Source organism: Belonocnema kinseyi, chromosome 6, assembly GCF_010883055.1.
Source record: "Belonocnema kinseyi isolate 2016_QV_RU_SX_M_011 chromosome 6, B_treatae_v1, whole genome shotgun sequence".
Lineage (NCBI taxonomy): Eukaryota > Metazoa > Arthropoda > Insecta > Hymenoptera > Cynipidae > Belonocnema > Belonocnema kinseyi.
The window spans coordinates 85,272,810-85,288,010 of record NC_046662.1 but is presented as its reverse complement, the minus strand read 5'-3'; the positions used below and the strand labels follow the sequence as shown (position 1 = coordinate 85,288,010).

General features: G+C 29.0%; 2 protein-coding genes across 18 annotated transcripts in view; one reads left to right on the top strand and one right to left on the bottom strand.

The window, feature by feature from the left end:
• Nucleotides 1-15,201, top strand: part of LOC117175701 (histone deacetylase 4) — a 375,256-nt gene that overhangs the window by 330,592 nt on the left and 29,463 nt on the right. For 13 of the 14 annotated variants that reach the window (XM_033365457.1, XM_033365456.1, XM_033365460.1 and 10 more), the window contains one exon: nt 6,845-6,949. In XM_033365457.1, coding sequence (XP_033221348.1) covers nt 6,845-6,949 — 105 coding nt within the window. The remainder of the gene's footprint in view (nt 1-6,844; nt 6,950-15,201) is intronic. The other variant, XM_033365449.1, reaches the window with a different exon arrangement.
• LOC117175703 (E3 ubiquitin-protein ligase RNF170) lies at nt 2,907-4,549 on the bottom strand. 4 transcript variants are annotated; one of them, XM_033365464.1, is made up of 5 exons: nt 4,401-4,549; nt 4,040-4,325; nt 3,767-3,965; nt 3,254-3,466; nt 2,907-3,171 (listed from the first exon to the last, which is right to left on the bottom strand). In XM_033365464.1, the coding sequence occupies exons 2-5, from the start codon at nt 4,270-4,272 to the stop codon at nt 3,046-3,048; spliced, it is 771 nt and encodes a 256-aa protein (XP_033221355.1). In that variant the 5' UTR covers nt 4,273-4,325; nt 4,401-4,549; the 3' UTR covers nt 2,907-3,045. The 4 variants fall into 4 exon arrangements, with proteins under 4 accessions (XP_033221355.1, XP_033221356.1, XP_033221354.1 ...); XM_033365465.1 differs by having other exon boundaries at nt 3,254-3,463; nt 4,040-4,285; XM_033365463.1 differs by having other exon boundaries at nt 2,908-3,171; nt 4,040-4,285.

Sequence of the window (15,201 nt, the reverse complement as noted above, 5' to 3'; positions counted from 1 at the left end):
TTATTTTCAAAATTTTACTTTTTAAATCGAAAGCGTTGAAATGTTGTGTAATTTGTATTTTGTTGTATTCATAAAGTAACACGATTGAATATTTTAACGATTCTTAATAAAAAGCGTTAAAATTGGAGTGTTTCAAAAATTAAATAAACCTTTTAAAACACAATTACTCAAACTTTAGCTTATACTTATGCTTATACTAGTGGCATTTTCACGAAGAAATTAATGTATTTGATTCAATTTAATTTACGGCCGTAAAAGATTCTCGATTGTTTTGTTCAAAGCGTTAAAATTGTTGAACATATTATTTAAAATGTTTTAATTTAATAATGGTAACTTATTTTTCACTTGTACAATAACTTTCCCTTTAATATTTTAAACTTGTTAAAAATTTAACAATCAATGAAATTACTAAAACTTATTTGCTTTATTAAATAAAACTCTCAAAATTGGATACTTTCATATTAAATTCCAAAAAATGTAAATCTATTTTCATTCGAGATATTAATTAAATAAAAAATTATAAACATTTGAATTTGAAAGTTTGGAACAAAAAATTGAGCGATTCGAAAATTCATAATCGTTCCTTACGAAATGCCGTGATATTTGAAAGCGGAATATTTTTTTCTCAGATTTATATCATGAATGCAAATATTTAAAAATCGAATCTAAAAACTTTTCCGCTCTGCGAATCCATTGAATAAACGAAAATAGAATTTTACACAGCAGGCTTACATTCTAAATTATGAATCTTCAAATATTTACTGAGCTGACATAAAAAAAATTCCACAGGTAGAAAACAATTATCTTCATAAAATTGACGTCATAAAATCGAAACCCTAAGTTTAGTTCTGAATATTAAAATGAAATAGTTGCAATGAATTAAATTTTTAAATAATAATAATAATGAATTATACATAATAATGAAGAGGTTAGTGGTCCGCGTTTCGAACCTTTATCAAGGTTCTGGTGGTTCGGATTCCATCCTAAGCTGTAGGTCCCCCCATCATTCACTTAGCGGCAGCCCAGTCCTTTAATGATAGGAAAGAAAATAAAAAAATAAAGCCAAAATCAAACTAAAAACAGATGCCTTCGACATATTGGGCTGTAACCATCTTAAGCATGAGACATTAATTTTATAATGATGAAAATTTATAACGGAAATAATTAAAGATATCTTGTTTCCTGGCATTACAATCACTCATTATACAAATCTAAATGTCTGAAAAATAATGAAAAATTCGAGGAACAAATAATTATCTGGAAATTACTCCATATTCCCTGTTTTCTCCAATTATGCATTTGGTAATATTGTCTATCTTCTCATAATTCTGAATATTGATTTTATAAACCAACGTCCTGTATATAAAGCCTCTAAATAGATTTATCTGAATATCTCACTTATTCGAATAATTGACCTCTTGTATGCCATTAAAATCTTTGAGTTTTTGTATTTGCTATAAAATTCTCTACGAGCAGAAAGATTTATGGACTCGTATATCTGAATATGGAATTATTTGATCACTTTTTAGTTCATTGTCGCTGCGACATGTACGTAATCGCTTTGAATCGGTGACCGCCATGACATGCACGTAAAGCATATTGCTATTCCACTGATAAGCGTTTCAGTATCTAGGTCATCTATTTATATCTTTGCTCTACGTTGTCACGCATTCTACTTCCAATCTTCGATTGAGATATGTCATTGCATCATATATCCAGATCTTGAGTATGTTGACCAATCAAGTTTCTTGAAAATACTTAAATTTAATTTCTGAAGATTCCAGCAATTTTTAATCCTGTCAACATTTGTGAAAAATCATCAGGAAACTTTAAAAAATTAAACAGAATCTTTCACATTGGGTTCCAACTTACAATAAAAATATTTCAAAACTAATTCCATAAAAGTCAACTCAAGCAATGTTAGTTTGAACATAAATAATATCTACGATCCGTTTTTTAGGGTAATAACTCTAACAATGAAACTTTTTGACGTAAGACGATATGATTTTAAAAATAGAAATGTGTACCTCGTTCTCTCAGAGGTGACTTAACAAATTGTATGTAAAAGTACAAGTGCAGAGGAATGTAATAATCAGAGATTAAAGGACTGGTACACTTCTGTTAAAAGTGATAACAAAAATCTTCAAGATCTTCATTTCTGAGTGTCTCTTCAATCATCCTCGACATTCTTTTATCTTGGCAAAGTAAGATAAATTTCCAATTTTTTTAGATAGAAAATCTATCATATCTCAAATTATAATTGATTATTTTTAGATGTAAAAGTAACTTGAACTTCATTTATCTTGATCTGCGTAACATAGATTGTCAAATCGTGTCTTATCGATTTGCAATCTCTAGAGCTTCGTATCACTAGATTTTACATAATTGCAACTAAAAGATTATAAACAGTGAAAATTCCCACTTTTTCTCGTCAGATGCTTACACCTTCTCCTTAATATTCTCGAAGAACCGGAAATTAAATGTTTACATTTAAACTTTGAACACTAAAGCATTTTTAATTTAAAGTATTCAAACAATAGTCTCTAAACTTGGAGCGTCAATCTGAAAATGAAAAATATTTCAAATTGTACCACCCTAAAGTAAAAGTCATAAAAGTTGAAAAAAATATGTTTTCAAGACTTCAAACTTCAAAATAATTGAGCGATTGATATTGGCTAATTTATAAATTTTCAAACTAAAATTATATAACTTTGATCATTTTCAATGTAATTATGTAACTACTACGGCTACTACAGCTTTCAATTATAAATTGTACAATTTCGATTATTTTAATTTTGTAAACAGACAGTTTTTAACGTTTCAATTAGATTGTCTAATTCTCAAAAAATTTCTTCATGATTTCATATGATAAATTTAATGTAATTTCCCGGTTCAGTGGCCGCCCTGAAAATAATTCACGTGGAGATTTAAAATAGAATTTTAATATAAAATTAAGAGTATGGTTACAATTTCAAAAGTGTAGGTTGTCGAGTGTAAATTTTTTTTATTTTTCTTTAGAAAATGCTACTTTTTAAAATTATTCTTCTAGTTGAGAGTGACTTGATTTTGGTATTTCAACCAAACACATATGACCAATGTTATTATAGTCAAGATGCTCAGTGTTATTCCCAAAAATGAACCATAAGTCACCCAGTCGACCCACGGCAATGCCTAGAAAAAGTAATTCTAATTACAGAAAAATGGTAAAATATTTTGAATAATATAATAAAATTAGATCTAAAAATTAACTAACCTGAACTCTAGTTTCGATTAAAGCTATAACTAGACAGAGAGTCAAGAAATTAACGAAGAGGGCAGTTCTTCGATTGAAAAATTTGGAGTAACTAAATTTTCTATATGCAATTTGTCCCCGATTATGATTATATTCACGAATCCAGGCGAGGGTCTTCTCGGATGAATTTATATCCGCCTTTGCAAATTCTGTTAATGAAAGAGTCGAACCCTGCTAAAAAATTAATCCTTTTCAACAATTTTGAATTAGAAATCGAAAGTAGAAATTTTGTCGGTGAGCTTCTTGTAGGAATATTTTTATCATCCCGTGCAGTTACGCAAACGTGATTATTCAGAAATGACGCGTTCGTGGAGAAAGTTATTGGGTCAATGCACTTCTAAATGTTCAATCAATTTGAACGCTACTAAAGAAGTAATTTTGCAACATGTGTAATTTATCCCAATTTTTTCATTAATTTCTACAAATCAGAGTGAAATAATTTGTTTTATGCAAGAGAATTATTTTTTGGCTAACCTGTTCGGTCGCCAGGGTGACTGTGTCCAAAGGTGCCCTACAAAGTGGACATGGTGGAGGGGCAGATACTTCCCTGGCCTCACAATAACTTGCCAAACAAGTCGCACAAAGTAAATGACCACAAACTGCCTTTACACCAAATTTTGGAGTTCCCAGACAAATTGGACATAATTCATGATTGTAGGCCAATAAGTTCTTCCTAAAAAGTCAAAAAATGAGACATTTTGTCAACAAATTGCAAAAACTTTCTTCCTATTTAATAGTTAGGTGTACCTCAGTATTTTTTCCCTCGAAATTTTATTTTCATTTGGATCACTTTTTTTCGATTTTCGAAACCAATTTTGCAAGGATGGGAATTTCCTATTTCGGAAAATCAGGAAGTAGGAACCCAAAGCGAATGCCAGAATGGAAATTTTAGTCGCATATCCCTTCCAAACGAGAGGAATTTCGCCTTGAGGTATCATCATCATGAGGACCTTCGTACTCGAGTAGTCTGATAAGTTCATCTGTCGCTCGTGACTTTAATATAAAGTTGAACTCATTATTTCCCAATATTTTCCTATCAGCATGTTCTTTTTAGACCAAAAGAAAAGACAAATATTTACAATTTTAAGAGATAAGTAAAAGTTTTTACCTTTCAACGTTTATCAAAAGACAAATAATTTCAATAGAAAAAGAAAAAGTGGCTCGTTGCAAATTAAATATATAGGGTTAAAATTAGCTGTCACTTAATATGGGAAATTTTCCCCAGTTCAGATGTGTATGAATCTTGACAAGGCGGCTTTCAGCCATGATGCTAAAACGTATGAAAAAGAGAAAGGACGGTCCTCATTTGTTTGAATACAAAAGTCCAAGTTTTAATTATATGCTCAAAAATTTTCTGTTGTAACATATTTTGCAGTCTGTTCGCTGATACGGAAAACCCAGAAAATAACAGTGAATTTATTTCTCGTTCAGGGATTGTACAAATTTTTAGAAGAAAAATCTATCCAATTACATGATAATTATAATGAAATTTAAAATAAGATTTATTTCAAATTTTGTTAAATGTTAAGTTTAATCGTTAACTTTTTCTATTATGAAATCATTCAGTTTACCATATGTAAATCTAAAATCTTTTACTTGAAAAATTTTCAATTTGTATCTTCCTTTTCATGTCTACATTTTGAAATAACGTTAAATTAATAGATTCACAATTAAGCGCTTTTATTCCCATTTTAAATCATATTCAATTATTTTGAACGTTACAATTTTAATTTGTTACATTTTTAATTCGTAAGTGTGGAATTTCGATGTATAAATAACAATTTAATAATAATTGTTAATTTAAATTTACTTAAAATTAAATTTTCGAACTTAAAATTGCTTAAAATGATGTAACTTTCAACATTTACAAATTTATTGATTCATTATTCAAATTAAAAAATTTACGTTTTAAAATGATATCGTGGATTTATATATTTTTATCCTTAAACTGTTCGATTTAAAAAAGCTTAAAATTTGAAATTCTGCATTTCAACGGAATTTAGTTTAAAAAATTTCAATTAAGAATTGTGTAAAGCCTCTATTTTATAAGTGTAAATTATTGGGCGTTTGATTTTTAAAAATGTAAGTCTGTTTTAAGAGTTTACAATTTAAAAAAGTTCCACTTTGAGTGTTTTAATTTTAAGTTTAGTTTTGATTACTTCAAATGAAAAAAAAAATGTTAGCCACAAGAATTTGAATTTTTGTCAACCGGGAAACGACCGGGAATGTTCACCTTGATTAAAGCAGCCACCCTGTTTTTAACAGTTTTTATGTTTTGAGATAGAAATAATTTTGTATTGAACTTGTTTGTTAGTTTTATTAGTCAAAAATTAGATTTTAAATCAACAGGAAGTCTCGTGACCTGGTTTATTTAGTCTGGAGAAGGTATACATTTCTAATAGTATAATGAACACGAGAGGGTGGCAAATATACATGGTATATGGGCCATGCAAATTTACTCCGAACGTCAGGATTATATTAAAGTTACAGGTGCAAGTGATTATTCACACTGGAGTCCAATTCAAATTTACTAATTTGACTATTTATGTAGAAACTTTGGAACCATTTTAGAGAACATCTTGTTCTACTATCAGTCTTCAAAATTCTTTTACGTCATATTTTTGCATGTTCCGGAAATGGTCAATTGACAAAATCAGATTGGTCCTTATTGTAACGACCCACACACTTCCTTCCTAGTTGAGAAAATAATCTTCTCATATCTGATTCAAATACCTTTGTGTGTCCCAGGAAAGTTATGAATTTTAAATTATTACAAACGTTCTCATAAATAATGTTTTGTGCATTACCTTAATAAACAGAATTATTTTGCAATAATTTAAAATGGATATGCAAAAAGTCCTCTGAGAATTTAAATTGTTAATATCTCGAAAGTTTTTTTTAACTTCCGTTTTTATCCCTTACGCAAGTTTCTTAATCCGGAATTTCTTGCACGTGCCAAATAGAAAAAAAAATTAGACACTGCCCTTTGGACGCAACTTGCTCACGCATTCAGATTGTCTAACTCTAATTTTATCTTCTGCTACGTAATTATTTTTAATTTCAATGTCAACTATGACACAAAAAAATGTTTAGATGGACTTATAGCGATTTCAATTACTTCTTACGCCGTTTCAATATTCCAAAATTAGAAATTACGTTTTATTGTCATTGAATCTTTTTATGGTCTTGCTATTACGAACTACAGAGTTTAAGTTTAATTAAGTGCAAACGTTTCGAATCGCTGATTTAAAAAAATGAGATCCAAAATTATTTCTACTGGGATAATTACTTATAATATAATGTTTATTACGTATTTGTGTCGTTCATTGTTGACCATCTTGGTTGTTCGAGGATTAAATTAAAGATATTAGAATAACAACCAGTCATTTAAATTTTGCATTTTTTTTTTTAAGTAAAATAAATCAGTTTAAAATAAATTTCGATGGTTGGTTGTTCAACTAATGTCTTTGGTGATTTTTCATTGAAAGACTAATTTGAAATCGATGATCGAAGTGGGAACATTACCCTTGAGGTATCTGGGTTTGGTTCCAGCTACAGCAGCAGCATCAGCTTCAGCAGCAGTTCCTCAGGCAGCAGTATCAGGCCCAGGAACGACAGCTTGCAGAACTACATGAACAGCAGATGCAGCAGCTTAAGGTAAAATGCATTATTTTATAATAAATTAATTATTTAACATTAAAGCGTTTTGAGAGCGAATAAAAGGGTATTTTGAGAGTGAAAATCATCAATGTTTTGTCGACTCGCATTCCCAGTAATAGGCTAAACTTTTATTGGATCTTAATTGTATGTATATTATTAGGGCAAAATCTGGGACTTTTGTTGGTCTGCGCAAGTCAGGAGTTTTGAAAAAATAGTGCAAAATTGAGGGGATTTTTGTAAGAAAAACTTTTTTAAGGTTTTTATAGGTTAACCACTACTAAATTCAGGTATATGTCGATTTCTGAACTTTCTTGAATCCTTTTGGAATCTTTTAGGGAATTTTAAAATATTATGGAAATTTTTAAATAGATTTCAATAATTTAAAGAGATTCCAAATGATTTTAAAGTTTATATGGTATTTTAAATAATTGTACATAGTTATTCAGAGTTTTAAAAAGTTTCGCGGGATTTCGAAAGGTTTAAAATATGTTAGGGTATTCTAAAAGATTCTAAGTAATTTTTAATAGATTTCAATAATTTGACAGTAGTCCAAATGATTTTAGGAGATTTTTAAACCCTCCAAAAATGTTGCCAGGAGCATTTAAGGAGCTTTAGACGTTCCACAGGATTTAAAAAAATTTCAAGCGATTTGAAATAATTTAGAACATTCTTCAATATTTCAAGAAATTTTCAAGAGATTAAAAAAATGCGAAGGGATTTAAAATGACGAAAAAAGATCGTTTCAAATAAAAAACAATTGAGTTCAATAAAATGAAGGGATTACACAGGATTTTATATATTTTAGGATATTAAAACAAAAATTCTAAGACATTTTTAAGAGATTTAAAAAAAATGTTTAAATGGATTTCCTAGGATTTTAATGATTTTAAAAAATTTGCAATAGGTTGTAAAGAATAAGATTTTTAAAGATTTTTATGATTTTCGAATAATAAAAGCTCTCAAGATATTTCAATAAATTTTCCAGGATTTGAGGAAATATCAGATTTCATTAAATTTCTCAGGATTTCGTAATATCTTAATACATATCAAAGTCTTTATTCACAAGAAGTAAGAAATTTCGTAGGGTTTCGAAGATTTTAAGAAAGTTTTAAATATTTTCGTCAACTCATTTTAACTTATTTAGAAGTCACTCTGCCTTCTTGTTAATTTATCGTGAATTCTTTTAAAATGTATGAAATTCTTTTGAATTTTTTAATTAACTTAGATTTTTTAATGCACTTAATTCTTGTAACCCCTTCTTTTAATTCATCTTACCTTTTTTATAAATTTTATCGATTTTTTTTAATTCTCCCTCTAAATGCACTCGTTTTTTACTGAAATAGTGGGGCTTTTTTCAACTCTTTTCATTTTTCTCAGTTCATTTTAATTCTTTAAAATTTAAAAGAGTATTCCTAACATTATTAATGAACATTAGTTATTTTCAGTTGCTTTTGGGGTTTAAATAGGTTACCACTTTTTCATTGTTATCAAGAAAATCAAGGTGTTGCAGTCCTGAAAATAATAAATGTAAAACTTATAGATTTAAAATAAAAATGGTTTTATTACATTTATAAAAAATCTATATTAAAAATGTTCCAAGATCAGAATTTTTTGTTTAAATATTAATGGACAGGGAATATTAAGTATGTATTAGTCAGGTAAAAGTCAGGAAAATCTATAAATTAGGTATTGTGGCCACCGTGCATTAATTTCAATTTAGAAAACCGATAATTTTCTAACTTGAACGACAAAATTAAATGTTGTTTACAAATTTTAACTTTGATTTAAATTTAAAATTAAATATTGCCCTTTGAAAATATATAGTGTCGAATATTTTCTCATCTAAAATCATTAAACGTTGAGTTCTTTAAATACACTTTTTAGCTATTTTAGGCGGTTTAATTTTAAACTGTTAAACATCCACCGCCTGAATTTAAAGTTGTAGAATTAAAAATTGCTCAATTTCATAACTTATTTTTGTAGAATTGTTAGATATTCAAGTTTTTATATTAAATTTGGTTAAAATTCTTGTTATAATTTTCAATTTTATCATCTTCCAAAATTAAATTGTTCAACTTTACAGCTTTAATGTGAAATATTTCAACTGCCGATTGCTTTTTAAAAAATTTCTTTAATTATTTATATCACACTTTGCTATAAATTAAGTTGGTTCCAAGAACCAAAATCAAAGCAGATGGTCATCTATTTTCAGAGCTAATTAGTTTTGGAACTAGAGCTAAAAATAAGGCATGCGTTTCTAAAATAAACTTTGAGATAGGTACATACGGGATAACACGTGGGCTTGAGAGTCGAGCCTTAACACGTGTTTTAAAGGTCACGGGAAAATAGTAATGATCGATTTTTGGCTCATTTTTAACCCCCCCCCCCCCCCTAAACATTAGTCCTTGCTGTTTTTGTAATGTTCAACATTATTCGTTTGAGTTAAGAAGAGATTCAAATTTTCATCGCTTCAGCAACAAACTTCTGGGACTTTTTCAAATAAATTACATAAATAAAAGCAAATCCATAAAAAAATTTCTGACATTGTATTTTAAATAAAATCTTGACATGCATTAAGTAAAGCTATATTTTCTTTGACTAATGTTAAATTTAAGTGAAGATTCTATTAAAATTGATCATTTAAAAATATCAGGTGATCGGATCAAGAACCCCCAATTGACCGTCCGTGATATTTTTGCTGACCCCCTCCCCCATTCCCCTCTTTAGGCTCAGTCACATGATATATGGCTACACCCACGATGTCGTATTTCAAAAGTCGTTCAAAAGAATACCGTCGACTGGCCTATTATTATGGGTTTCCTCTAATTTTTTTATTTACTGAGCCAAGAATAGTTCGATCGACGTCCGAGTCTCACTTTGTCCATGCTCGTCCAGCGATCAAAGTTCGTGCGGAATATTCCGTGGCAGAAATCAACTTATACACTTATCTTTCAAACTAACTTGTCTAATGCACTTTATTCTCATAATTGAACTCTGATTATTTTTTACGCAGATTCATTAATCAAACAAACAAGCTTTCTTGACCCTTTGTAAACTTAAAAACATGAATCAATTATTTTAAAGTTTATTGATCAATTTCTAAGGCCCTTTACTTCGAGTATAGCAGACATTTGGCAAAAATTCAATTACTTATATTTATTATTAATTTCTTCTGATAGTCTTTCTAGAGCTTCATTGTAAGTTTTTTAAAGAGATCAATTAAATTCTATATAGAACTATAAAAAAGAATCCGTACTTTTGAACCCTATGGTCGACGAACTCGGTAGTCTTGTTTGTGATTCTGGATGAGTCCAGCCCAGGCAAGCCGGAAGTCGACGGATTGCGGTCAGCCTTTAGATATTTATAGAAACTGTCGTCTCGGCTTGCAGTGAGAACCTGAGACTTTCTCAACCTGCAATTTGCAATTTGCAATTTGCAATTTGCATTTATAAAATGATATTTCTTAAAAGTTAAATAAAAAAATCGAAATTTTTTTTAAATACGTGTAATAAATGTAGATAATTATATTTAAATATAACAAATTATTATAAATTAATTAATTAGTCTATTTATCAAATAATTGTATACAATTCTTATGTGAAGGAACGAGATTTTTTGTTGTTATTATCGTTTTATGAGTTCGATGGTCCATTTCACAGGTGATGTGAGCAGGTGTTAGTGGCACAGGTGTCTCATTTCGCACTCAATCTCGAACACGTGTAAATCGCAAGCGAATTATGGTTCTTGTACGTTACTCATCCACTTAGAAGTTCTCTCTACAGATTCTACGATTGATTTAATCGCCCCTAGAGGTTCGATCTAATTCAAAGAAATTGTAGAAAAAAATCGGAAAATTTGGGTCTTCTTGCATTCCAATTGATAACCAACTAGATAGAACTCTGCAAAGTTGACTTTGTGATTGTCCTTCGAAACTTTTTTTACGAGCTTTTTCATTGTGCCAAAAATAATTTTAAAGTCAATTAAAATTAATTATTCTCTTAAATTAATGCAGTATGTGTTTTCTTTAAATAAGATAATTATCTTTTCCTTTTTCATTCTGCTGAGAGAGTTCACTGTTTAAAAATTCATCCAAAAATTTGAAAAAAGTGACAAATTAAAAAAATGACGGATTTTCTCGAAATTACAAAATTTATATTTAAAAGAAAGTACGTGAGATAAGAAAAAAGTTGACAAAGCATATTGTTCCTGTTTAAAAGATCTAAAAAAAGTTCCTGTTTCATTTTTCAGTATTTCGTACCGCTTTCGAAAAAATTATGCATTAAAATATTACTATTTTTTATTTTTTGACTCTTTAAAAATATTTGTAATGTATGGTTTTCATAAAATGTTTTAATGATGAAAAAAAATATTGGTAGACTCATTAATCTGTTATCCCTTTATCTCTGGAAAATTTTCGATATTTTTCTATAACATAAGAAAAATTCTTGTTGAATTATTTGACCATTAATTTACATATTGTGTGTTGTTCTATTAAATAAAACAATTACCTCGTACAATTGTTTCGTTATTAACAATTTTACAATTTAAAAAAAAACGATCAAAACGATACCCTTTATGTATTTAAATATTCAAATAGCGAAAATAGTAGTTTTTTTGAAAAAAAGGAATGTGCATAATTTGAAAACGTATCAGGATGTTTTTAGTACCATCAAAGAGGAGAAACCTACCCAGTAATTTTTTTCGTATTTGGAGTTTTTAAAACGTTGGAATTTTTCAGTAGAAAAAACGCCACTATTTTATTAATTTTGCACTTTTTACCCATTTTCCCGTGAATTTCAAAAGATTTTTAAATCCCTCGCCAGAATAAAAGAAAAATAAAGTTGAATATCTTAATTAGTTACCAAAAATAGAGTATTAAAACAAATGAACACCAATTAAAACTAAAAATTTGAATATTTTCTTGACAAAGAGACCTTAACATCAAATTTAATGCTTTTCTAACGATTTTGGAAAATTTTTAGTTGAATTATATTGTGAAACTCTTAGACATTTTCTTACCAATCGGCTGAAAATAGCTACTGTGGTACACTCAATGAGTCCCCTAATCGCCTAATCTGCTATCGCATTTCTAACCGATAGCACGTCCGGTCATTCGTAAGCAATAGAGGCGTACCCCAAAAAAGGGGACAATAAGAATTAGGTGAATGCCCAGGAAGTTTGAACTTTCAGACGGACTTCAGTAACAAAAACAGCACAGGAACTTTCACTGTATTTATACTATTTATAGAACAGTCGAGGAACCAGTTCTATGTTGACGGGCAAAGTTGCGAATCTCGATTACGCACAACTACGAAAATAGAAGAAAAAAAACGACCGATAAACAATTCAATTTCTCAGTCCATTCTAAATATATTTAATAAGAAAATATTTGGATAAAAATGTAGAAAATGAGTGAAGTTTAAGCTTAATATTAATAAATTCAGGTCGCTCATTTGAAATCGCAAGCTCGTGGAAAATTACCAATTTAGCGGGGAGCAGCTCTCTCGAATATTTCACATTGATTCAGACATCTCTTTAATTATGCTCATGGTTAGTCGCATAAAAGGATTTTTTAGTCACCATGAATTTAAGATTTAATCTCGATTGTCCTTTCATCTTCTAATTAAGACTTTTAATTCAGAAAGTTATTTTCTATTGTATTGTTGAATTACATATATACTAAACTATCATTATTATACGCGCGCTACACCGCACGAGTAACATTGCATTGTCAGTTAATAATATACAAATATAAAACAGGATTAATGATTCTATTTTTCAACTGTGCAATTTATTCACTTCAAAACTAATAATTTGAAGGCTATGATCTTTTTTCAGGGAACATTTTTTTCACAGATTAATGTGCAAAGGATCTTGGCAAATTGGAAAGCTACCCCAAAAATATTCCGTCTTTATTCATTTTCATTCTTTTTTTAATTATTGGGAATATTTCTAAACTCTATGAAATCAGGTTTAATTCTTTTAATTTTCTTGAAATCTTATGAATTCCTCCGAATTCCCAGATATATCTGAATTTATCTGCATTTTTTTAATGATCCGAATTCGTGGAATTTCTAGAATTCTGAGAACTCTATGAACTCCCAAGACTTCAAAATAATTCAAAGTAATTCAGAAGAATTCAAGGAATTCAAGAAATTCTATGAATTCAGGAAATTCAGAAGATTTGAAGGATCTCGGGGTATTTATTGAATTCATAGAATTTGAGGAACTTTGAATATTTAAGGAATTCGGAATATTCAAGGATTTCAGAGAAATGAGAGAATTGCAAAAATCAGAGAATTCAGAATATTCAAGGAATTTAAAGATTACTGGGAATTCAGGGAATTTAGAGCTTTTAGAGAATTTAACGAATTACAAAATTCAGAATATTTAAGGAATTCAGAAGAATTGAAGGATGGATTCCAGGGATTTAAAGTATTCAAGGAATTTCAGGAATCCAGAAGATTTAAGGAAATCAGGGAATTCATAAAATACAAGGATTTTAGATAATTAAATGATATCAGATAACTCAATGCTATCAGAGAATTTCATGATTGAGAATTCAAGGAATTCAGGAACTCGGAATATGTCAGGATTTCAGGGAATTTAGACCTATTAAAGATTTCAAAGAATTTAGGAATTCAGAGAATTTAAGGAATTACAAATGTTCTTGGAATTCTGACAGGCCGATTGAAGAAGAATCTAGGGTTTGAAACGAATTATTGTATTTTATTATATTTTCTATGTGTCATATTATATTATTATTCCCATTACAAAATTTATTGTTAAAATGTTTACTCGCAATACACATATGGTACCGTAAGTGGGCGCCTAAGTAAATATACATGCTCCATCGTCAGTGGGTGGGGGGGGGGGTCTAACAGCCCCACTCTAACTACGCCTCCAATTTTAAGTATTCCTCATTTACAGATTCTTTAATATCGAAGACTTTGAATTAACATTAATTATTTGAAGTATTTGATTTGAAATTGTTTAATTTAAAATATTCGGTATATACCTTCAATTCAAGAATGTTTAATTTTAAATGAGTCCAGTTTGAAATAATTTATTTTTGAATGTTTTAAGCTAAAAGTTGAGAAATAGGATTGAAAAATGTTTAATTCACAGTTTTGAAATATATCAAACAGGGAAAGTCATAAAAAGTCACTACGTTCTAAGGCTTTTTCCTTATGCCAAGTATTTCAGGTAACGAAAACATGAAAAACTTATCACATAAAAAGAAAATTAAAGAAACATAGTAAATAAAATGTCAAATATATATTTCAAATTATTAGTTTCCAATTATTAATTTCATTTTTTGTACAATTTCGAAGATTTTAAAATTAATTCCAAATAATTTCGTACATTATAAATAGAACATTATGTCCTTTTACACTTGTGTGTTTCTAAACTTTAAATAATAAAACGAATCGATTTAAAAAAAAAAACAGGAATGAATGGAAAGCAAATACATGTAGATTATTATATTAAATTGTCGAATATTATTGCCTTTTGTAGAAGTGGGCGCAGTTGAGATAAAACGATGATAAAAATAGGATAAAAAAAGACAGTTTGAGGAAAGCAATCCACTTTACCTTGTAGCATTATTCTGTAAACGACTCACAGCTTTACGACACCTTCGTGTTTGTTTCATCGTCACGGAAATCTACTAAATTTCCCAGTGGTGTAGCTATACAAATTCATCAAATTAACCTCAGAGGAACTTGAAATTACATCACACAAAAAAATAAATACAGTTTTTCGCTGTCGATTTTAGAATAATAGAAAAGTCTATGAGTCCTTTTAATACAATCAAATGTTCTATTTTGCAAAATATAAGAGGAGTATAAAATTTCTATTTGTTCTCTAGAAAGAGGAAGTGATAATGAGTTAATTTTAGCTGTAAAGTTAACTAACACTCAGAGATAAGTAATTCACTTGATAAATGCGGTCGGTCAAAAATAATTCCCAATGAAAAACAAAATCGGCTTTGCGAAATCGGTCCTTATCCACAAAAATATTATCCACAAAAATATTATCCACTTATTAACTCAAACTTGTCTTATTTCTTTAAGTCAATAAAAGAATTATTTGTTCTAGTTGATTCTGAACCTATCCAGATTATTGCGTTTTAAAAATAGCAAAAAAAAATCCAGTGAAGCACACATTTCTTAAATTGATATAAATTAGCATATATTTCTTTAATAATGAATGAGTGAGAGGTTGGTTTTTGTTGACTCTTTCTTTTT

Excerpts from the sequence above, each read along its gene's own strand:
- LOC117175703 (XM_033365464.1), bottom strand. The coding sequence starts at position 4,272 with ATGAACTTATCAGACTACTCGAGTACGAAGGTCCTCATGATGATGATA. Across the intron at positions 3,467-3,766 it reads TCACCCTGGCGACCGAACAG|CAGGGTTCGACTCTTTCATT; the intron begins GTTAGCCAAAAA and ends TTAATTTTTTAG. Across the intron at positions 3,172-3,253 it reads TAATCGAAACTAGAGTTCAG|GCATTGCCGTGGGTCGACTG; the intron begins GTTAGTTAATTT and ends TACTTTTTCTAG.